This window comes from Tubulanus polymorphus, chromosome 2 (genome assembly GCF_964204645.1).
Source record: "Tubulanus polymorphus chromosome 2, tnTubPoly1.2, whole genome shotgun sequence".
In the NCBI taxonomy this organism is placed as follows: domain Eukaryota; kingdom Metazoa; phylum Nemertea; class Palaeonemertea; order Tubulaniformes; family Tubulanidae; genus Tubulanus; species Tubulanus polymorphus.
This window is the reverse complement of record NC_134026.1, coordinates 24,325,908-24,351,267: the sequence shown is the minus strand read 5'-3', so window position 1 is coordinate 24,351,267 and position 25,360 is coordinate 24,325,908. Positions and strand designations below refer to the sequence as shown.

General features: G+C 36.1%; 1 protein-coding gene across 2 annotated transcripts in view; it reads right to left on the bottom strand.

The window, feature by feature from the left end:
- LOC141900094 (unconventional myosin-XVIIIa-like) overlaps positions 1–25,360 on the bottom strand; it is a 45,599-nt gene that overhangs the window by 15,992 nt on the left and 4,247 nt on the right. For both annotated transcript variants that reach the window (XM_074786827.1, XM_074786826.1), the window contains exons 3-31: positions 23,542–23,742; positions 22,300–22,476; positions 21,540–21,750; positions 21,033–21,175; positions 20,793–20,893; positions 20,404–20,464; positions 19,618–19,635; positions 16,703–16,847; positions 16,229–16,367; positions 13,917–14,057; positions 13,354–13,546; positions 12,911–12,997; positions 12,246–12,284; positions 10,430–10,571; positions 9,751–9,910; positions 9,279–9,459; positions 8,994–9,204; positions 8,002–8,099; positions 7,691–7,756; positions 3,241–3,369; positions 2,485–2,628; positions 2,077–2,286; positions 1,876–1,987; positions 1,643–1,773; positions 1,285–1,439; positions 758–977; positions 503–604; positions 300–410; positions 84–207 (exon numbers count right to left, since the gene is read on the bottom strand). In XM_074786827.1, coding sequence (XP_074642928.1) covers positions 84–207; positions 300–410; positions 503–604; positions 758–977; positions 1,285–1,439; positions 1,643–1,773; positions 1,876–1,987; positions 2,077–2,286; positions 2,485–2,628; positions 3,241–3,369; positions 7,691–7,756; positions 8,002–8,099; positions 8,994–9,204; positions 9,279–9,459; positions 9,751–9,910; positions 10,430–10,571; positions 12,246–12,284; positions 12,911–12,997; positions 13,354–13,546; positions 13,917–14,057; positions 16,229–16,367; positions 16,703–16,847; positions 19,618–19,635; positions 20,404–20,464; positions 20,793–20,893; positions 21,033–21,175; positions 21,540–21,750; positions 22,300–22,476; positions 23,542–23,742 — 3,952 coding nt within the window. The remainder of the gene's footprint in view (positions 1–83; positions 208–299; positions 411–502; positions 605–757; positions 978–1,284; positions 1,440–1,642; positions 1,774–1,875; positions 1,988–2,076; positions 2,287–2,484; positions 2,629–3,240; positions 3,370–7,690; positions 7,757–8,001; positions 8,100–8,993; positions 9,205–9,278; positions 9,460–9,750; positions 9,911–10,429; positions 10,572–12,245; positions 12,285–12,910; positions 12,998–13,353; positions 13,547–13,916; positions 14,058–16,228; positions 16,368–16,702; positions 16,848–19,617; positions 19,636–20,403; positions 20,465–20,792; positions 20,894–21,032; positions 21,176–21,539; positions 21,751–22,299; positions 22,477–23,541; positions 23,743–25,360) is intronic.

Here is a 25,360-nt window from a genome sequence, read left to right as displayed (position 1 = left end):
AGGTAATATTCATATGACAATGAAACAAAGAAAATCTATTGAATCATAATATTGTTTACAGCGCTAATGAAATAATTTCTCACCTCGATCTCTTTCAGGTCCCCTAGCTCCTAGTTCTTGTAATTGATGTTCTAAATCGCGTTTATCTTTCACAGCTTTTTGTTTCTCTTCATATTCATCCTCTATTTGCACTTCGAGTTGTTTCAGCTGAAATTTAAATTTTCAGAAAGTTTCCCCAACAACATCATAACGGGAATAACAAACCTTACGATATTCGAAACACTAATCAAAATACCAACCTTCCTTTGAGTAGAAGCTCGCATTTCTTCGACTTCAACATCTTTTTCATCCAAATCTTTCTGATATTGTTGCCTCTTCTTTTCTTGATCCATTTCCAAACGTAGCTTAGCCTGTGAAGAAAAAAGTCAGATTGCATGCAATGATAGCATCCATGCGTTGTGTATGTTATAAATACAGCTTAGAAGGCAGATTAAATACATACTTGTTCCAACTGTTGTATTGTTCCAGCTTGCTCATCTAGTTCTTCCTCCTGGTCTTGAACTTTAGCTTCTAATTCACGTATTTGTCGTTTCAACACCAATGCCTGCACACGATGAATATATTTAATAATGAAGACAAAATCTTTATGAATAGCTCCTGGTAATGGAAAATGTTCAGCACGATTACAAGACACTTTTATCCTGATAAGGTTCATGTAACTGAGCCTCTTTCATATGTCTGTGATGCTCTAACCTACCTCATCGCCCTTATTTCCTGCTTCAGTGAGATCAGACAGCTCATCTTGGAGTTTCCTGATCACGGCACTCTGAGCATCATGTTCCTCTTGTAGCTGACTGAGTTCTGTTGACACTGTGTATTTCTCTGCTGACAGTTGCTCACGCTCACGGTGAATTTTTTCACGCTGAATTTTCTCTTCCTCTGCTTCAGATTGGTAGTGCGCCAACTCGGCATCGAATCTGATTATTCAAAAATCTAGTTGCATTAAAAATTGATCTTTGTGTGTTACATAGATGAACGCTAATAAGATCAGAGCTTAACTACAAACAAAAATTATTCATACAAAAACTTTCTTTCCATTTCAGTATGGCAATCACAATCTAATGATAAACCCTGTATAACGCACGATAAACATAAAACCAGTTTTTTTTCTATCACATGGGAATGATGGCATAACAGCAATCTTCAATAGAAATTTCCAACAGAATTGCTTCCTCATGAATAATTCTCAATTCTGTCGTCAGTAATCAATCAACTAAAACCTACCGTCGCTGTTTCTTCTCCAGATCAGAATTGCGTGAAATTTGTTCTTCCAAATGGAATTTTATGTCTTGCATGTCCGTCGTACATTTCTGTGTTTTTCTCTTCGCATTCAATAACTGCCGCCTCTGCTCCTCATTCTCTTCAGTCAATTCATTTAACTAAAATCAAAAATTCTTTTGCCAGTGATTCAACAAATCTTATGCCACAAGCAGTTTAATGCAGTTACAACAACATATAATTCATATATTTCTATCCATATAATCTTTATCCATAAATCTTAGTAAAAGGTATGTTGATTCAGAATATGAAATACCCGGTATGCTTAGCACATTTCTGAATATATAATGTCCAGCAAACTCACGCGTCTTTCCAGATGTTTTTTACTGTTTCTTTCTTGCTCTAAATCTTCCTCGTGTTGATGTTGCAGTTGTTTCTTCATGAATTCCATTTCTCGTCTTAAATTGTCATATTTTTGTTTATACAAAGAGTCACCTGTGAACCAAGAATAACCATCATTTACCATAAATCAATCTTCAAATACCGGTAGATAGAAAATGATTAAAAAATGCCTTTGTCTCATTTTAATTGTTTCACCTTCATCTTCATCGTCGTCCATTTCTCCATCAATAGCAGATGTCCACAGTTGACTTTGCATCACTTGTACTTCTAATTGTTCATTTTTTCTTTGATAAGCAGTCAGTTTCGCCTATGATGGACCAAGAATTATGATAAAATATAAATCTTCCGGTTTATCTGGAAAATGGCATTGGTAACATTGAAGTGGGCCACAAGTACCTGAGAGTCACGGAGTTCTTTCTCTAATCTCATTCTTTCAGATGATTCGGCCTCGAGTATTTCAGCAGCTTGAGAAGACGTTGTATGTTCATCCATCAGATCAGCTGTTAGCTCGTTCAGTTTCGATTCCAAGCGATCGCTATTCAGTTTGTATTCATTTCGCTCACGTTCCAGTTTATCGGCTTTCAATCGCAACTGTTCCAGTTCAACCTGCCATTATGATGACGGTAAGAAAAACAATTGATTTCCGATGATAACAACACGAAGGCCTTCAATTATTTCAAATAACATCGACTACATCCATTACCGGTATGTAAAAATTTCCTTCAATAGCTTAGCTTAATAAAATAGACACTTAAGAAACAATTGCCTATTATTCAAATAGATAGAGCAATGATATGAACTAACATCTTTATTCTTGAGTTCCTCTTCCGTTCTATGCACATCCAGCAGTGGTTGAACCTTCGTATAAAGTCTCCACCACGTCCAGGTACGAATTGCCATGAATTTGCGCACATTTCTCTGTATGCAAGATACGGCCAAATGTTGCAACTAGAAATGGATAGAAGGAATTGTAATATTTGAACACGAGTCCAACTTGTAAAATGAACTGCTTAATCAATTGCCAGTTTTTATCACGAGATTCACTAGTCTGATGAATCATATTTTATGTTATTCGAGTAATCATATACAGACACCATGTGTGAAACAATTGTTTAATGTGATTATTCGATACAATATTCAATATGCACTGGTGTAACATACAAAACACATCAATTCACATTTAATAGAATAGACGACTTGTAATTGCCATTCAGTTGAACCTCCATAATTTTGAATAAATATATAAGACCCCTGAATAAGTGCAAGTTATTTTGATTCTCGATATCATCTTCCAAGTATTTAATTCTTAAATTTACTGACAAAAATTCATTCAATAAATGTAAAACCACACGATTGTTGAAAGACAATAAAAAGCTAATACTATTTGAAATACTCAAAATATTCCTACCACCCTTCTTCAGGCTAAAATGATATGAAGAAGGGCATTATGAACTTACCATTTTAGACTGAGGAAGAATTGTTTGATCTTATTGATTCAAAAATTCATTCAATTAGGTAACAACCTGTACATGAAATTATTTCGAACATGATGATACTTACTTTAAGTTTAGAAAGATATTGTCGAGCCAAGTAACCGCGGCAATAAGCCTGGAAGCGTTGGATCGTTCCCGATAGTTTCTCTTCTCGGGCATCCTCAAGTTGAGCTAAACCACCTGATCGGAAAAATATCTGAAAAAATAAAACAAAATCTTATATATCAACGAACTTATCACCATTTGAAATAACGATAGCTATCAATGCTACCAACAAAGAATTCTATCTAGTTCCAGTCAAACATACCAGCACTATCATCAACAGCAGAAGTATTTTTTAAAGAATATATGTAGGGAAAAATGTTCATGAGTATCTTTTTATACACATTAAGGTTAATTAACATGCGGGTTTATATACAGTATATACCCATAAGCTCAAGTCTGTCTCGCGAAGATAACTTAAATCTAGATTGATGAAAACGGAAAATCGGCAAAAATGTCAAACGTTTATGACATTTCACAACGCTGTCTCGTCTGTCTCGTCTCAAAATATCTTATGTACTTCCACAAAATGCTGAACGACAAGTACCATACATGTTCATTCGGATGTGCTAGTACAGCAGGTTTAATGGTAAATAATTCAAATAAAATACTAAAACACCACTTCGGAACTGAAGAGAATTCACTGTAATAGTATCAATAATGTATATAGTTTCTATTCTTTATTTTTTGTACTATGTTTTTATTCCTTTCTATAAGTGAATTAAAAATATCCTTAGTCATACACCTTCTGAAGAACACCTGTTCTCTATGTTTCGCATATTCAATGTTTTTCCACATCTGGAGCCTGTTTCATTTGAGCTTAGGGTTTGAGAATATTGAATAAAATTCAACTTCTGATTCGATTGAATAAAGAATATACCGGTATTCAAGAAGTGTGATTCTTCAATAAATTTCATTGTTATACAAATCCTCAGTTTTTCAAATTCGTTCACAAAGAACAAGGCTGCCAACCTCTGAAAAGTGCTATCAGTAAGAAATTCAATTTATTTCAGTATAATATTTCAATGAAATATGAAAGAAAACTTTAAAATTAATCAACAGAAAGACCTTTAGCAGTAACATCTTTCATACATCTGTATGTATCAAACAAATCAAATCAGAATTCCTCATTATGGAATAGTAACAAATTCCGGAAACCGGGAATAGTTGGCAGCTCTGAAAGAATGAACGCCTACATCATTAAAAAGCCACATATAACAACACCGTCTCAATACTGAAGTAAATTATCACAACCTGGACTCAAGTCTTGAAAACAATAGTATATATGTATGAATCATTATCTACTATAGGAAGACCCAATACAGGAACAAGCATTAACAATTTCATCGTGAAACTTCATTACGCAGCTGGCTCATTAATTAATGATCTGAAAACCAATTAAAATCTGTCTGCCGACAGCAATATTATATCAAATGATAATGAGGTACCACTAATGCCTCACGGGATGGCAATACTGTCATTTTTCTTACAAGATTCTTTCAGCAATATTCTCACGACTGATTAACCAAGACATCATTAAGTAACTTATTTCTACATCATTAAGTAACTTATTTCTACTGAGATAATTGCATTCCGCATAGATTATTGACATCCGTGGAATGGTTTCGCGAAATATCCGCCGTGATACTGTACATTTTTTAATGGCATCTATGGTTATTATAGTAATATGTAAGTATTACAACCCAGACATAGCGCAGCGCAATTACTATCATTCTAAACCTCTGAACAAGTATAATCTCCCTCTGAATAACAGATGATAGTTGTTCAGGTTGAATCTAATTTCTGACTCCAGACTGAGAGGTATTAGCGAATGGTCATTTAAATTGAATTCAATTTCATTTTCATAGCGATTGAATAACTCAATATTGAAATGAAAGCACATTTGTTGCCTCTCATTTTTACATATCTTTTTGTGCATCATTGACTCCTTGCAAAAGTTCATTACATAGTAATTCATAACTGTTGGCATCTTGACAGAAAAACTTTAAACTAACTATGTAAACAAATACTTGAGCCGGTATTTGCAATATCATATATCAGACACATTCTTTAATAGTAGATTAGTAGTCTAATCAGTAATCTAATCACCATTTCTAACAAGACCATGCAATAAATGCATTCATTCACTTATATACTACAATGTATTATATTGACCTTGCCCTGAATATATTAGAGCAAGCAGAAATTCAAGGGATGATGTATATACTAATTCATTCTGCGATCTGCTTGAATATCAACTACTGGATCATAAACTTTCCAAAATAGCATGTCTTCCAAATTTGTGATTTCTACGAAAAAAATATTGCACAGAATAGCGTATGTGATGACCTCATAAATGTACCATTCTTAAATACAATATCATCGAAGTTCAGTGATCGAATATCAACGAATTTTACCTGAATTTCATTGTGATAAACTGTTTGAGTGTCTGCGCGTGCACCGATATCAATCTCGCGAGACGAGTTTATCACACGTGTCTCGTAGTTGTCAACATTTTTATCGTTCAATGATAACTCAGATCTTGCGTCCACGCCATCGACTTCGTTATTATTATTATTTACCCCGGTCTTTCTAAAGGTTTCCTTGAATTCTAAATACTCGTTGACTCCGTCGCTGTAAACGTCAACCAGCTCCAACTCGGACGTCTCCGTCAATTCATCGTACATTTCACTAGTCGTCGTGTAAAAACTATCGACATCAGAGTTTTTACTGAAATATGAATCGGCGATACTTGATACCGGACTGCCACGGACGAGGATGTGATAACCATTTTCATCATCACAAACCCGTTGATCTAATGACTTCCATGTTTCAGCGCGACTGCAATCGCAACTGTCGAAATGAGACTCTGAATCCGAGCCGGGGACGTACTGAATATGTTCTGATCGATATTTCCACGGTTTTCCTTCTCCATTCCGAACTCCGTCAGACGATTCGCAGAGAATTTGCTGCTTCATTTTTTCAGCGCAGCAATCAAACATATTCCGACTAATCAATCAAATTGAGTCGACTATCATAGGCCCTTTCTATTGATTATATCGATTGCCGTCTGCGATTGACTTGCTCAGAAACTCATGAATGCCAAACTCCTATTTTTCAGATGTTCTACCAAACGATTCGCGTGGAAAAATTTTCTTTTCAGAAAGTCCTTTTTTTGATGCGGAAGATGAAAGATCAGGCAAAACGTCTCTATCAATCACTGGACAATTGCTACTCATTCACTACCTGCTGGCATTGCTCTATCTAACCTTGTGTCTTCAATAGTGGACGTGCGCCGAAAGGACTGCCACTCATTTTATTAATGCTCTTACAAGACTAGTTCATTATCTATGGTTAATGCAGGGGTGATGGCTTCTCGCGGCTAAAGTGTGTAATGTCAGATTAATAGATTATACATTACTTATTGAAAATCAGATTCCCACATAATCTATGAAAGTTTTCAAGCGAATTCAGAAAAAAAGAATCAAATAATGAAAATACTGCGGTATCAATTCAATCAATCTTCACGCCACAAAGTCAGGATAACTAACAAGGACAAATCATAAGTTTTTCTCAAAATCTACAACTTTCCTCGGTAAAGATTTTCATCTCATTCAAAGAAAAAAATAAATGATTCAATTGTGATGCTTGTTCCAAGGTCAAGAACCTTTTTGTCCCTTGAAATAGAAACGAGGTAGCTATCTGTTCTAAGCACGTTATTTATAAAGCACTCAACGTTATTTCACTGTTCACTGAACAAACATGATTGAAAGTTACCAGTAGTATTTGTGCGGATCCTTTTTCACTAACAAATCTTGACCCTGCTGGCAACTAATCTTTCTTCTAATTACATTAATGGTCTGACAAAGCCTGTTATTAGAGAGCCTACATTTCATTTTCTACCTTTAAGGCATACGTTTTAACATAGTGAACATATAATACAATACATATATGCAACTAGTTCATTTGCTAGTTCGAAATACCCCATTCCAAGACAGCGGATCAACACTTTATGTCAACACTACTTATAATTGACACATGTATTTAAAAGAGGTTAAGCTGTTTAAAACAAACTCCTATTTGTATTGATTGCTTAGGAGAAAAAACCTCTTTGATTTTCACTGTTTTGAAAAAACTACTACATCTCGCAATAACCATTAAGTACTTAACAAGCAGTAGAGCCACACTTGAAGATGTGTCAAAATGACTAATAAACAGGGTCAATAATAACACCAATAACTATCTAACCACAAGTTTATGATCTAGGATATCACCATGCCTGCCTTTTCGTAGGAGGTAGGTTTTTATTTTAGTCTGTTCTATTGATTTATTGACATTTTGTAACATTAATCAACGATGATTTTGACTTCAACTCTGCTGCCATCTGCCATAAGCTGGATAACCGTACACGAAAGGGACCATCTCAGAATCTTGCACATCAGATAACAAGATTAAAGCAGTAATTAGGTTCTTACCTGGCTTAGACCCAGTCTGTACGTGTTATTTTCTATCTCTAGAAAGTCCAATAATTGTTCCACGGCCTGAAAACCAAAAATTTTGATAATGTTGGATAACACTCACAATTGTGCAATCAGGTCCAGTTTGATAGATTTGACCTCACAAGATAGATGTAGTATTCTAAGTCAAGTCTTCTATGCTATTAGAAAGCCCAATGTCTATCATAACTAGACTATTATACATTGTCGTCATGATTATCGTCTTTATTATGTATTGATGCATTGCCTGAAGAGAAATGTTCGTGCTTGACGTGACAAGATCACTTTACCTGCTTATCATCAGTTACAGCTCCATTCTTCAGTGGAATCGGAGACAACACTTCATATCTCTTACGGAAATCTGGATAAAGCATGTGCTCCGGATAACCTAAATTAAACATAATGGCAATCAGATAATCAATGATGAATGAATTGTAATAATTATTTCATGAAAATTCAGAAATCTTAATCAAATGGACAAAGCTCCTCCTTGGCCAAACTTATAAAGGAGGTGATAGTTTGAGATAATTCTAAATGATTTTTGGTAAAATTCTATATATTCAATTAATCTACGTGTAAAAAACAATAAGAAGATTGAGAAGTATTTGATAACACTCAATGTCCTAAATTTCCCTCAATCAAATGTTTTACAAAACAGCGAGCGCATCAGTAAATTACACAGCACGAATCAACCAACGACGAAAATTCATGTGATTATCGGGGAATTTCCATTCGATCAATCCAACCATTTTCTCTGGTTTCGTTCGGAGCAAATTGGAAGTCATTTTCACGCCTTCACACACAAAGACAAGTCGCTCTTGTACCATGCTGCCACCTTCAGGGCAACAAAGAAATCAACGTGCCCTCTAAACTAATGCTCGATAGTCATTTATATGGCCGTACATCATTCCATTAGATTATGTGCACCTGACTAGCTCAGATACAGCACTACAGGGAATTATGAGAATCACTCAAAACAGCCAATGATGGCTGAAAGGAAACTGTCTATGATTATTGGATGGACCATAATACCCAAAGGACAAACAAAAACAGATTTAAAGTGGTGATATATATATATATATATATATATATATATATATGTATGCTACTGGAAGTCGCTGACACACAATTCAAATTTCACAATATCACTCAGTTATCTATAGGGGTTTAGATTATCTGAGGAGAATTAAAGCTCGTTTCAAAATTTCTAATTCTAACATTTATCATTCAATACATTATATTATCATTCAAGTCATATATAAATGTAAAATGTAAGAATTACCTTGCCGATGTATGCGCACAGTTTCCAATATCTCAGACCCACGGATTTGTTGGCGTAAAAGGCCAACATTGATCATGAAATCTTCCATCGTAGGCAGAGTACCGAGAGCGGAAGTCGAGCCTTTGATATCGCAAGTACCTGCGTTAGGTTGCGGTAAAACGCAGTGTACAAAATGCATGTTTGTACGTCTGAGTTGTTCACCAGTGGAATCCTGAAAAATAGATTGTTTCAGTACACGATACTCCTCGATATCTCAAAGAAAACTTTATCACTCACGATGCTTACCATTTGAGTTTTGAGCTGTATTGGAATTGAACGACGTTTAAGCCCAGCACCCCCTACGTATGATCTCCGCATACTCGTCGAACGCCTCAGACCGGTGGCGCCTCCTTCCATGCCAACCATTGACCCACTGAAGGTTGTGGGCATCGTGCGAATTGTGCTAAATAGATGGGCAATGTTCTCCCTACAACAACAAAAATAACAGAACTCATGTACCAGTACCAGTGCCAGTGCTCATACAACATAGCCTGAAACTTGATCAGTAAGTGTAATTCGATTCATTTGAATTTAGATGTTCCGATATGGTGGTGAAGAGATGTGTGTGAATAAAGAAGATTCTGCAGACGATTTCATTAGCGGAGGTCCATTGCTAGCGAACGGCCGCTTAGTTGTGTTGCAGTCAGCGTACAAGGTACACTCACTCACGCTAATGTCAGTATAGCCTCAAGGACAATAATGATTAATTCAAACTCACCGCTGTGATTCCTGTAAAACAGCCAGTGCAGTCTTCACTACAGGGTTCTCACGAGCAGCTTTCAGCCATCCAGAAGTATTGTACGTAACAGGATTGTTGCCTTGACAATGATTCAAGGTGAAGAAACTGAGGTCCTCTTCGGGATATAATAAATGCCAGCCTAAAGAAAAAATCCGAAAAAAAGAAAATGAAATTTTTTCCATCACGAGTTACCAAATAACTGATGTAAGAAAGAAAAACAAATTGTCCATCCGTTTGATGATGAGTATTGATATTGATATGACGCTGATAACTACTATCTGACTCGACAGACTGAGACAAGTCTCTAATCATCGTTTCTCGTGAACGCTTACAATCGATAATTATGTGCTACAGATCGTCAGTGAATGCCGATATTGAAATATAACAGGGTTATCCGGGCGTTGACGACAACATCTCTTCAACGAGTACAAGTCAATGATAACTGCTGTCTTACATAACAAATCTATTATGAGTTGGATCTTTATTGACTGTTGAGTCACCGGTGCTCACCACCCTGACGCTGAAGCGGTATGCATTCAAAAATGATGTTTATAGCCTCAGAAAATTGAGGTTTTATACGTTCAACTATTAGTCGCGAACTGCAATGAAACACTTTTACATCGCTCTCAATCAGCAATTTTTAAAGAACGTTTCTTACCATCTCTGCGATCCCGATAACCGTTGTAAACACGTCTGATGAATGTTTCTTCATTGGCACCAGGTAATATAGCCTCTTCATCTAATATCCACAATAAACCTTTCTGGTCAGTGTCTCGTCTGTCTAAACCAGACGTACGAACCTGCATGATAAAGAAAATATACATCAACATTTTAGTGAATAAATATTGATGGAAATAACATATAATCATAAAATAATCATTGAGCTTGCATGAAGTAGAAGACATTTTCAGTGAAAATATATTTGTCAATGATAGTTGGTGTTTGTGAAATTCAATGAATAGTCCAAAGGAGCTGAGGTCTTTACAATCTACAAAATAACAGGTACAACTAACTGGACCTAATTTCCACAAAGCAGGATTATTTCAATTGTCCAATCTATCCACTTTTTGCGAAGGGAAAAGAAATAAAACAGGCTTTATTAAAGAAAATACACTTCACTTCACCTTCATCGATACACTCAAGCCACTCGGCATTTCATATCTCTTTAACATTGAAGAAAAATCTCGCGAATAAGGAATTGCAATTTCATACGTTAAAGGTTTGACAGTTCGTGAATACAAATCTGATAATTAAATTTTTCATTGAAATCACAGTATTGAGTCATTAATACGTGAATTGATTTTAAATAAAAGCTGCTCACCGAGTAATAAATGTATAAAATTGATTTGTCGACAATAGAAAACAACTACTCGTTGTTTTTACACGTAGTAGTGATTAGAATATAGCATTATTACGACAAATATGAAATCCATCGATGTAAGTACATGTGTTTATGCACAGCTGAATTACCTAACCTCAGTAATAACACTCAGCACAAATTGAATGGAGGCATGAATTAACAATATCAGTTTTATCGACTTTGTTCATGTATGACGTTACGCCTCGGATAAAAACATGAATTAGCTACATCAATCATACTCCAGATGATTCCTTCAACTGGAATGTCATGGACACTTTTCATTGTGAACAAAGGTAGAGTTAAAGCTAGAGTTAAAACTATCATAGAATCAAATCTCTCAACAGTTAAGAATCTCCTTCCACTAAAATGAACTTAAAAATAAGGAAGGGTATTTATCGGGATGAGTCTGTGGTTAAATGGCGGAATTGAGTTGACCTAGAGGCCATAAGTGGTGGACTAAGGTCATTTGTGAGCAAAAAATCTCAACTGAATGATGAAAATGAGTTCTCTACCCCTGAGGCACATGGATACCTCCTTGCACAGCTCATATGCTGCTTAACATGCAAACCCCTTTGTAAACCTTCCGCCTAATTTTGCGCTATTGAACATAAAGTGTACAGTGGATTTCATTAAAATAAAATCTTTTTGAAGCTTTTGAAGGAGACATTCAAGGTAAGTGAATATCTAAGGAATTGTGTCTTCCGACTACAGGGGCGGATCTAACTATATAACAGCAGGAGTCTGACGAAATAAATGAATGAAATCAATTTGCACCAGCAAACATGGAATAGTAATTAAGCCAATTCTATTTAACAGTTTGATGATGGAAAGATTTGGATTAGACAGAAGGATTAGGACAGACTGATAGACAGACATCCATGCCAATCTTGTATATCAAGTTCATTGCTGGTTGAATTTAGATGAATTACGGCATATTGATTGGTAATATGCTTTCTTGCTTGCTAATATTATTGATGCAGTTCATGCGCTACCTGAACCGAGATAAAGGTGAAGTGTTGGTGGACCCTGGTACCGGGTAAAATCTTGTGAACTGAGGAACAGAAAACGGGCGAACTAATCAAAATTGATAGAAATTAAACAACAAATTCGTTACCATATCAATTTGTTTGTGGACTGGTGACTCAGTCGATACCTGAATTTAAAACATTAAAATCAAAAACTGGTAGAAATGAAGTGTAAAGAAAACTCGCATAGATCTTCATTGCGATAGAATAATCAGCAGCCTGAAGATTAAATCAAATAAGCTGTAGTCGTATTAATGAAGCTAAAATGAACGAATGAATAAAAACGAAAAACAAATTAAATTTATCTGAGATGTGCATAACTGATAGGTTTTTTGCAGTGTATTATTCCACTTAGGAGAATTAACTTTCCATCAGCGAGTAGTCAGTGGCAGCCAGTGTCACAGCGCTAAGCAGTGAAATAAACCCGCTCAGCTCAAGCAGACGGCAAATACAGATACAATACACTGGAGGGGCCATCTCAGAATCTTGATTCGAACAACTTGAAAATCAAATCCGCTTACTTCCTCATCAGAATAGCAGATTGAACAAAATATTTCAGAAGCATACAAAAAATCCCACAATATTTAGCCTTGAAATATATCTCACGCTGTACAGGGTTTTGAAGGAAATTTGACAATCTTTTAAGAACCAGAATCGCTAAAAATCAGGAGAATGACAATTTCTAAAGGTTATCTTATTCTATTTGTGACAACAACACGCATGTGCAGAGCAGGTACGACCACAATTAACTTACCAAACTCGACTGCGAAGGCTTATCGAGAAACTCTACCATAGGTGCCGGAGTAGGGAATGTACTGTCATAATCACATTCAACATTTTCCTGTCAAATAAAAAACGAAATGGTATGAAATTTTACTTGTTAATATCATTTCAAATCTAAAGCAACAGACTCAATTATTATCGATTTCCAATCGCATTTTTCATCTTTCATAGAGAGGTTTAACCAGCGTAGATGATATGGTGAATATTGATTAACGGTAGGATGCTAGGGAGATTTGTGTACACCCGGTGTGCTCTACCCTAGATTATGATTAAACAGACGCAGACACATCCATTCTCAGCTCGAGAAGAATTTCATCGATCGTGACGATGATTAACTTTATACAAGCTACTTCAAATGGAATATTCTTAACGACATGACGGCGACGATGCATGTGATACTGTACGTCTAACTACCTGTACGTATCTGTCCTGTTGTTGCGTGAAGATGTTCTCGTGGAAAAGAAGTTGTAAGCGTTCTTGACAATAGTTATAGCACAGATCTTCAAAAGTCGCTCCGGATTCCCGGCCGCAGCTGACTGGATTTTGAAAACCAGGCCCGTCGGCGATTGTAATTGAGTTTACTATTCGTACATTAGAGGCTAAAGAACTGAAAAAAAATCAAATCAATCTATACATAGGCCTTATTCAAATAGCCCATCTAAAAAAAAGTAGACCATCTTATCAATATCCAAGACAAATATATATATATATATAGAGTAGAATATATATATATATACATATATATGTATTATATCCGCTAACACAATTATAACAGCAGTAATTGCTCTTCACTCAATCAGTGAATATTAGCTCTACACCAATGGAAGTCTGTCACCTGATACATCTGGCTTAATGACATGACGCCACAGTTAGTAGTATTCACTTTTTTTTTGGATATTAGGATACAGCCTGTGAGTATATAATAGTACTGCTGTTCTTTCAAATGCGAAAGGATATGAAATAATCATCAAACTTACCGATTGATGATATTCAGTAAGGCATTGAACATTTCCTGGTATAAGCCAACTACGAAACCTTCCAAATATTCTATCGGAGTCATGTCTAAATCTTGGGATGACTGATCTTTGCTGGCATTCGGGGAAAGTGAATTCGGTGCCCTGAAATGAACAAAACATGAAAATTACGATACTGTGCAAATTCGAGCAATTTGCCGTGATGGACAACATTAAGATAAAGACTAGATCAGACAAGGGCATAATATCTATTAGAGACAGATTACCAGCGAGTTAGTATATAGAAAAGTAGTGTTTTATTGGACTTATTATGTGTTTGTGTGGGTTTCAATGGTAAAAGTAATTTCTTTGAGGCTTGACAAACCCCCAATGAGGAGGTTCCTTGGTGGAGGATGCTTAATAGTCCACTCTAAACAAACCCCTCGAAAAAAATGATGAAACTCCAGTGCTCCAGTGCATAATCATTAATAGGGCTGAATAACTTTAATGGATGGTGATAACTCTCTATAATGTGTCTTAGGCTCTTATTTATGTGAATAAGAAATACCACTTTCAAGCCAGCAGACACAAAGGGAACAATCTACTTTGATTCATGACAAGAGCGAGGTTTATGCCTCCACACAGTAGTGAGAATTCTTTGATTGGGCAAAGCATAGCTCCATTCATTTGTCTGCCAGTTCACATTGTTGAGTGGAAAAACTGGTCCATCTAAATGGCTGTTATCTACGGATGTAAGCATTGTTAACATTGGTAATACTTGTAAGAACTCGCCAGGTATACATTGTCCAAACTGGGGAAATATTGGTTGCGTTTATTAGAATCATTACGTCTGAACGCATGTTACCACTGCCGTCGGTATTCAGCACATGTCCAACTGCCTGCCCCGGGAATTTGTCTCCGATCATGTATTGATAGAAGGATTATTGAATAATTTATAAGGACAATTCAGTCCCCAGCGGCTTTTATATGCCGCAATTAGCAATTTAATAAGTAGTCGAAATGGCAGGATTAAGATTCTCTAAGCCAACACATAATGAATATCATAATTTCTACACATATGGATGGTCTCTGAGAAAGCAAAAATTCTGATGATAACATCTGTTTCACATTGACTAAAGGTTGGGGATGCGTAAGTGTATTTTTGCACAATTGCAGCAAATTCATATTTGCCCCAAAAAATCAGCTATGTGCCCCCTTCACGCCAATGACAATTTTGTCAGCCGAATTTGCCCATTTCAAAAATGTTTAGTATTTTTGGGCGATTACTCAAGCCACCGATTGGATCACTTGCTTTTTGCTAAAATGGCTGCCATAAGCGGCATACGCTGTCGAAATATCAGTATTGAGGGCTACGTGTGCCCGTTCCTCATCGGGCGTATAAATTCACTGGTGAATTCAGTAGTCACCATCAGGCAAAAAGATTCACTCGTGAGCCCCGAGCTTAAAAGTAACGAGAACAAGCATAAATGATGCTTGAAACAAGTATTATTACTGTCATCAGGGAGGTTCCGTAATTTAGGGCAATCGTAATTAAATTGAATGCCAATAGAATAAGTAATAAGTACAATGTATAATGGTACACTGGATAAGTAGCAGGAAAAAATGAGATGTGTTGATCACTAGCAAAAAATCACCTAACAACTGACGCAGAAGTAAAGCGAGAGACGTTTTTAGCCTGTCGAGGTTTGTGCTTTCTACAAGCAACTGACATCGCTGTGATCCCGCTAAGTGCCTCATAACTGCACAGTAGTCATTAAGTGATGTATACCGTGGAGGCTATCAGGTTTCTATCTGGCCCACATGGATAGCAAACAGAGACACTATAAAAATCTGAGTGTATCAAGAAAAACATCAAGGGTAATTCAATATCTTAAATTGATAAATAGAAACCATACTAATAAGAAACAACACCATTTGCTTTGCGTGCATTCATCTCCATTGAGAAAAAGACAAACTTGGACAAAGGCTTCTTTTTACAGATTCAAGTCACTTGATATGAAATGACTTAACTGAGTACCCAGGACTGATGTTATAATAATGTTGACTTTTCATTCTCAATTGCCGTTAGATTTCAGCTGCGATGAAACATCATTAATGTACAAGTAATGAACAAACCTTTGAGATTTAAATCGAATTGAAATGTATTTCGTTTAACATGCATTGAAATGCATGGCAAATTAATGAATCTGCAATCAACTCGCAAGATTACGCCTCAGTATTAAGCAAGTTCCCTATTCCAGAATCAACAACATTAACGAAACCATTTTTCATACAACTTAGTTTCATAGGAACTATCGTATGAGAATATGCCATACCTTCGGGGTCCACGAACAGTGCCTGGAGTAAGATTTGGCGTGAAGACATTTCTACCAAGTTCCTCAACATCAAGACCAAGAACAAAAGCAGCTTTCTGAGCACCATTAGGGTTGGCAAACTGTGGCTTGTTATTGGCACCTGAAAGAAAATAAAAGATTTGCATTAGAACGTTGGCAGATTCAACCAGCAAAGGCCGAATTCCTACATGCTTTAGGGTTAAGAATAACTTTTTATAGAATTTTTTGTGCCAAAATTACTAACCATCTTCACAAACAACTAACAAAAGCGTTATTAAGATAAATTGATTTTATATTCATAGCTCATTTTTACGAATCAATATGTTTAGCTATTCTCCAGACAACTGACTATGAAATTATCCCCGAGGTAAATAAAATGTAGCAGCCACGAACAACTTAGCAGTAAACGTGACTATGTGTCAACTTGTCACTTGTAATACATGTATTATAACTCACCCATATTGGCGCCAGCAACTCCGAGATGATAAATACCGGCTAGGACAGCGAATATTGCTCTGGCCTCTTCATCTGTTGATTCAATTGTATTCAGAGCATGCTGTATTTTTGCCCATGCTTGAGCTGCTTTCTGTTTCTCTTCAGGCTGTAGTGACAATAATTTTTGAGGTAAGAATCAAATATACAGGATTACTTTTAATTAAATTCTCGTCATTTCATCAATGCGATTTCACTTCTAAGTTAAGCATTCACAAAAAAAGAAGTTATAACGCTTTCAAATTCCCCTAGTGGTGTAACAGACATTTTACAAATAAACGTATCAGACTCAACAGCCGCCAGCCACACGCTGAGGGGCCATCTAAAAATCTATTTCAACTCTCTGAATAGGCCATTTGAAAACTCCACCCATTTTACACAAAACCATCAGTTATTCAAATACAATGAATACAACGTTCATCCCATTAGCCTTCATTTCATGAATGGACTTAAGTTTAATTTTCATAATTGTTGCCATTAAGTTCTTTGTGTTAAATTGAAACTCATTGAACAACAATTTTTTTCCATTGCCTCGATAAGAATAACTAAAAACGATTCAACGTCTCCTAGACTAGGCTTTCAACTGGAATAAAACTTCAAGTGATCATTTTATCATCTATTAAAGTTCTGCCCATAAAACTGATTAAACTCGCTATTTTACGATGTGGGCATAAACAGCTAAGCACGTGTAGTGAAAAATGATCAAATGTTCACTTCAAGTTGTCGTCACCCAGGAGAATAAAATTCAAACGTGAGCAAGGCATATCAATCACAAAAATTATCAATTATTAATCAACTATTGTTAGAAATACTCATTACTAATCAATTATTTAGCGCCGTGTCGGCGAGGATAAATCAAATATCTGCTCCATTAAGGAAATCAATCCGTCGAAAATGCCAGTGTTTCAGGGAGAATTTTGTTTGAATGTAAAAACATCAATTACATCACGGTAGATCTTCAATTCTAGGCGCCAAAAGCATAAACTAAGAATATATAAACAAATTTTTTAGAATTGAGTATTACAAGAATTTTTTCATTACAATTACCAGTATATGACCCCTATGTATAAGATTACACTTGTTAAATGGTGTTATCTACCACTGCAATACTCCGATAGAACCAAACTATTTGTTCGTTTCACATCGTCTAGTCTAAGCTCTTCAGCTCGGCCCAAAAACTCTTATATTTCAGCTGTCTAGAGTCTAACATTCTATCGTAGAGAAATCGATGTTATGGATGTCATTAATTAGACAAACAGTTTTTATTAGTCTATCACATATAGGAGGATATAGCTGAGCAGCAAATTAACTTTTGAATAACTGCTGTCGCACCAGCATGATCCAGTCATGAATTCATACATATTACATGCTATCTACACGCAGTATCTCGTCTGATGAAAATCAGTTTTCAATGAGCAGAGTGCAGTTAATACGTGGTTCGCTCCTCACACACTATTATTATTGACAAAGCACTCAGGGGCCATCTCAGTATCGTTTCATCGTCAGACGAGTAATATGTGTACCGAGTGTTTTGACCCGCATGCTGGCTGTCTACCATGCATACTGACACCGGAATATGAAATAAGAGTATCATGGATGTAAAATATTTGGATTTCAGCAAATGATTGCGAAAACCTATATAAGGAGCCACAGGTGTAATATACAATATCATGTCATGAGCCTTCAAATCAATAACATGCACATGACTCACAATATTTGGAAAAACTTGGATCACCCGACGGCATTCACATTTTTCCAAGAGCAATTTCAGCTTTTGTATCGAATAACATTAAGTAATAATCCTTTTATCTTAATATGTCACAGAAAACCAGATCAAAGGCAAAAAATGCCAGTGAACAAAAAACAAAGTGCCATAGATTATAAAACAAAGCACCATAGATTATAAAGTAGGTATTTCTGGCTGAAATAATGCAAAGGTGTTCCTGATTATTCACATCTATTGATATTCTAAGGACAATCAGCTCAAACTGAAATTTGAATATTTCACTAGAATGTCAGATATAATGAATTTTAAGCTGGAACCACACAAAAAAGATTTGGCCTGGGCCCGGATCAGGCTTGAGTCAAATTTGGTCCATGCCTAATTAGAGTGCGCGTTCACACATGAACCACTCACTCGATACTAAACAATGCCATGACAAAACAAAGTGAGTCACTTCCGGAATCAGAAGCAATTTACATGCAATAATCTTGCTCGAGCCTAGTGGGACGTTTTTGGTCGGCCCAAATTCGGCACAGGCTATATTTGGCCAAAAACGCTTGTACGATTGCGGCTACAGTATTGAACAAATACTGATATTCTCATCGGGAATTAATCAAGTGCGATATTCATCATAGACAGGAAGAAAGAGGGCAGTACCGAACAACAGATCATTATGATGCAGAAAATGATTGTTGCGAGATTCAATTTCAAAGACCAGTCAACACGAATAAGAGCCTTCCTCCTCGAGACAGTAAATAATAAAGCTATCTTTTCCTTCTATCGTTTTATAGCACGTGTCTGAGCTGATATCAAAGAGATAGAAAAGTACTGGGAATAAAAACTAGACTGGCACTAATGGTTCTTAGTCACCTACTATTAAAATATGTCTCAAGACCGATTCTACCTTGATATGAGACTTGGGAGGTAATAATCAGAATCATAATCAAAACTTATGAATTTAGAATAATAGGCTTGTTGTCAGCAGGGAGGCATTTGCTCGAAGATTCTACTAAATCACATCCATCAAACATGAATAAATCATTGGTCATAAGCCAAGGTTGTGGGAAATTTAGCAAGGATAAATCATCAGGATTTCGTCAAATCATTCTTCATAGAATATCTGATAAGTTGAATGCACATGGCTTTCATTACTCACAGTTTGAACTTTAAGTTTCTATAAGTATAAAACAACAAAATGTTCAAATGAGAATAAGATTCTAGGTTATAAGGTTATAACGAGGAAGATGGAGAGCATCAATGGAGTTACATCCCGTTCCCTGTAAGATAAGAAATCCACCCTCATCACAGTCGGTTGAATTAAAAATTCAGGTTAACAATATTTGCCTTTCACATTGTCAGTCCTTTTTCCAAACATTTCTTCAACATTCCATAAACAAGAAAGGTCTGATAACGCAGGTAAGTATTTACTCCGCTCTGAAATAAAGATGCATGAACATTTTTGCCACACTAAGCTTTTCCTCACTGGCAGCTGCGAAAAAATTCCAGCGCTCACAGATGTATTTATCCATAGAAGATATACTCAGCAGGTAGGCTTATAAATGAACTCATTGAAACCACATTTTCAATTCGATACTGAAAGCTCAGATTTTCTTGCGTAAGAACAAAGATAAGACAATGTGAGGAGTATGCCAGTAAGTTGCATGTTAGCCAAAAACACTGTACTGAATGGATAACCTAAAGAATAGTGAAAATACAATCTTAGGTAAATCATTTCTGAGATTCTCAGCCAATCTGAAATATTGTTTTCAGTTCCTTTCATTTGATTTTGTGCTGCCTGTGTTATACCACTGCCCATTAATTTTCTGATGGTGGTAATTTGTAGTGGAGATACTTCATCAGTAACTGTTGATACATTTCCTGGATGCCAGTTTGTTGTTAGTTATTCGAACATGCCGTTAAACGAATGTAAACAATCGCTTACCCTTAGCAGAGGTGTCATGAAAGCGTTGGGTTCATTCAGAGAAGCGAGGTGAAGTTCATTCCTGCAGCGAAAATAATATACACGTACAGAATAATCTGCTGAAAGCACGTAAAAAATAACATTGCTATGAAGTCTAGATCACACAATGGAATTCTCTAAGAGAAAAAGATTAACTAAATGGTTCGTGAAAAGAGAGATGGATAAAAGATGCGAAATAGCTTTACAATTAAACATATTGATATCATCCAATATCAGCTAATTGTTAATTATGCATTCGCCCATTAAGCTAATCATATCATAGCTTCATAACTATATGTGAACACTGCCAAAACTTTTACCAATAGCTCAATTGCTCGTAAGAATCATCAGTTAGTAATTGCTCAACTTACTTCATTTGACTGTCTAACCCAGCTAACATTTGATAAAAAACATGGAAAGTTGGTTCACCTTCAGGGCGTCGTATCAGTCTGGTCTTTTCAAGCAAAGATATCTATTTCAAAAAGAAACCAATAAATTAATGCGATCCGCAATTTATTACACACATAATAGATCGGATATAAGCTGAAGATGTGGAGCAATGATTACTATCTGGAATACTGTTTTTGTGTAAAGCATGATAAAACAGATACCTGAATCGATGCAGATGCTATTTGTCCGGAATGATCAAAATCAATCGAAAAAAGCTGCATAAAGCGTGAGGCGTTGCTATTCTGAATAGTGCGTGTGTGACCGAATGCTTCTAACAAAATGAACACAGCATGAATCTTGTCCACTGAAACGAGAAACAAGGTTTTCAAACAAATGCTAGGAAATAAAACCAAAAGCTACATTCCAAAAAGGAGTAAACACTGTATTTAAAACTTATCTGAATCGTTTTAAGAACAGATTTAGATTTACCTCAGTAACTTAACACTGGAACCGAAACATGCAATACACTCAAAGATTATCAATACTCAAATATCATGCCAGTGATGAGAATGAATTTAGTATTACATTTTATCAGTATATTTTTGATAATTGTGTATCCTCATGAATGGAGCAGTAACTGTAGTAATGACTGATTACTTGAATATGCGTGAGTAGAGGTCTGTGGACGGGAGAAACCGTATGTTGTGCAGGTTGAGGACTCCACTTACATGTGACTAATGAATGTGGGCTGTTAGTCGTCACCATCAGGTAGTTGATAGCGTGACGAAGATTTGTAGTTTTTCCACTACCGCTACGTCCAAGGAATATCAATGACTGGTCGTGTTTCGTGGCGAGCATTATTTTGTACGCTGATTGAGCAGCGGCGTAAATATGAGGTGGCATATCTTCGTGTTTACATCCTCGAAACATCTGTATTACCTACAATCATATACATGACTTCATTCAATAATGGTCAAGACCTGGCCCAGTTACATGGTCAAATCGTAAGTCTAAAGGTCTTAAGACTGGTTTCAATTTGTTGGATTGGCTATAGAACATAGATGATCTTACACAGGGGATGGTAGCTCAAAAGTTTGTTCAAGATAACGGGCGGATAAATACCACAGTAACAAGGAATCTTTAATTGTCTAACTATCCACTGGTTAACTCTAACCGACTTCTGAGCAACTGGCTGCTTGTCTTTAGTCTAAGCCATGGCTATGGAACCGAGCCCCGATTACTTTGCTTGTACATGTACAAACAATTCAACAAAATAAGACCAGCTTATTCTTAAACCCGTTTTTGGACATATGTCTGTGGAGCTTAATTAAGTTCCATTTGTGAAATGGAATTTCGAGCACTTGTCGCATTGCAATAAACAGCGTTAAATTACGAATTAACAAACGCGATCGATTTCTGCCGAACTACGAAGATTAATCCAATGATTGTTCAACCAAGCGTGTTCGACGCATTCATTTCATTGCTTACCTTTTCGGAGTATATGGACATGGGATGCATAGGATTAACGATAAGCATGGATGGACCGGCATACGTGTGGATAAGATTGTTGCCATAGCGTTGACGAATGGTATGCAACATTGACGACTCATTTAAATACCGCAGCGCTGCTAAGTCTTCGGTGCGATCGAATTGTGGTGGGTTACACTGCAAGCAGAAAATTATTGACATTAATCAGTAGAATAGAAAGATGAAAGAAAACTAATCATCAAATAGCAGGTATTCATTATGTCTCCAATCCAAAATTCACAGCTAACAAAATATGTTTAAATTTGGTCTAGATAAATAGAACATACAATGAGTACTAGATTAAAAGTTCATAAAAGTTTTAGTCAAAAGAATAAATGTTTACCGAGACATAATCAGAATTTCAAGAACGCATATAGGCTATGAATATGGTGTGTACATGTATTCATATTTTTCTACTGTAAATCAATTAATTATTCAATAAAAATCTGATAGAATTCTATTCCCAAAATTGAGCGATTACGGATGATTCGATCAATCCAAGGATAGGCCGACCGTGCTGCAAACTTCACTACATACAGCACTGCAATCAGGCAATAATTACACACTTATTGTTAGTGCTAGCCTGCAATTATCGATCCGACATATTCACCAGTGTGTCACCATCTTTCAATAATGACCCAGGGACTGTGTCATTATATCGTTTAGCTGGAGAGGACTCAAAAGCTAACACAATGAACTACAACCCACATATAAGGAGTACTATTTCATAATGCATTACGCATGTATATGATATTTATCTATACAGGAAGAGAGTATGTCAACTAGACTAATCTGCAACTGAAAATTTATAAAAAACAATCCCATCAAGCTTCAAATTGTGAGTGTCAGTTGACATAGAAATATAATATGCCTGCACTATTAGATAAACAGATTATCATATCATGTCATGAATTTTTCATTCATTATAGAAGGCAATTCTACAGTATCTCTAAACAAAAAACTGCTTCAATCAACCGGGTATAAAGGCAAATCACTCGTTATTTTGTCGAAAAATTTCTCGGAACTCGGATGAAAATACCTTTTTTGTTCATGCACACAGCGAAATTACTAATAAATTAATGGGACAGCTGTGACACGAATATTACACTAGTCGCTTCGACAACAAACACCTGTCAACTAATTATTACACTCTTGTGGACTGAAGGGAATGAGGAATAATACCATAACAATTTTTAGATGTACCTTTTCAACTGCATCTTCATCAACTTCAATAATTTCACCACTCGATGCCAGTTTAACTTTGGCTTTACCCTCCGGTAAGGTAGCGTCTTCATCAGCAGATTTGAGCAGATGAGCAGCGGTATATCCATCTTTATGCGCCAACCAAATACGTTCAACTTCCAGCCAATCTTTTTCATGAGCTAACTGATCATCCGTCTTGGCCTGAAACGAGCATCAATTGGTTTAAGCATCACTTCATTTTTACAGATTGTCGAAAATGAATAAATTGAAGAAATCGAGAAAAACATTAAAGTCGCAGTCAACTGCATATTTTGCCACTGGCGTAAATATCAAACGTGCAGATGACACATTCCAATAATTGATTTGTTTTCCCTGAAAAAAAATGAAGTGAAATACTGATAACTGCATATGGTAATCCGATATTACGTCTATCCATACATGGCAAGAACTTGACATTTTTCTACCGAGCGATGAACCTTCCTTTATAAGATCGCTGAAGAAAACCTAAGCAGACATCAAGTGCTGAATATCGAGGAAGATTAGACCGACGACGGTAAAAAAGTAGCGAGCAAGTGGTTAGTTTAGCGAAATAAGCATCGTGTATAATCAATGTCTTTGAGGAGAAAACAACACGATTAATCGTTGCCATATGCCAATACAGAATGTAAAACACATGATAAAAATTGATCCCGATACGAACAGCTTCGTGGATGAATTCTAATACACATTCATGAAATATTGGAATAGTCATTTCACGATAAAATGCAGTTTGAACATAGTGACCACAATCCATCCATTTCCAAATTCCCTGGTGTTTTCCGGGCGAAAGCAGTTATCTTTCCCCTGTGTTCTGATGAATGGCAGTATGAAAGACCAGAGAGTTATTTCTTGACAGATGCCAGCAGTAAAAATTACGACTTTCAGCCAATGTATTTTTAAAGGAATTTCAAAATTTACCACATGAAATAAAGATAGTAAAGTCGTTAAGTTCTGATGACAGGTATGAAACCATAATATACACTTCGTACAGAAAATGCACGGGCAAAATAAACAGCATTCCCCGGTTTTCCAGATTAGTTCCCTGTGTTTTCCTGGTTCCCCAGAATCACTGTCACCCTCACTTAAGTTCATACACCAAGGATTGAAAATCATCCAAAATCTCATTGCCCTCAAGATAGATAGGGCCTACCTCACTATTGACTTGAAATTCCTGTTTAAAATCGCTGAAATCCCACGTAAGATTATTATCCCCCATTGAATCCAGTGAAAATTTTCGCGGACAATTTTCAATCGGAGATCCAGTCGACAATCTACGCGGCAAAGTGTTTCTCAGGAAAAATTTGAATTTCTCCATAATAACCGTCACTGACGATGCGATGTCATTGATGATTGTTTAGCCTTTGGGCTCGTTAAAAATATAATGTATCATATTCATGGAAAGCATTTCTAAACAGATGGTGAAGCTAATTGCAAGCGCAACCATTTCTATTATCGACGTTCAGAGCTCTGAACATAGTGACAATTTTGAATAACATTTACGATTACCGGTATTAATTTTAATACAAATATAGTTCGGAATAACTGGAAAATACTGATAACTCTCACAAACCCCCAAAAAAAATCCCATTATAAGTATGTCAATCCTAACAAACCACAAATATTATTTCAGAGCCGTAGAATAATTGTGTGGCTGTTGCATACTTTTGGTGACAATTTACTGAAATAAAATCTATTAAAAAAAATGTCACATATATTTGGTTTAATTCAGCAATTGACAAATACCTCAATTCATATGCATATAGGGTATATAGGGCAATGA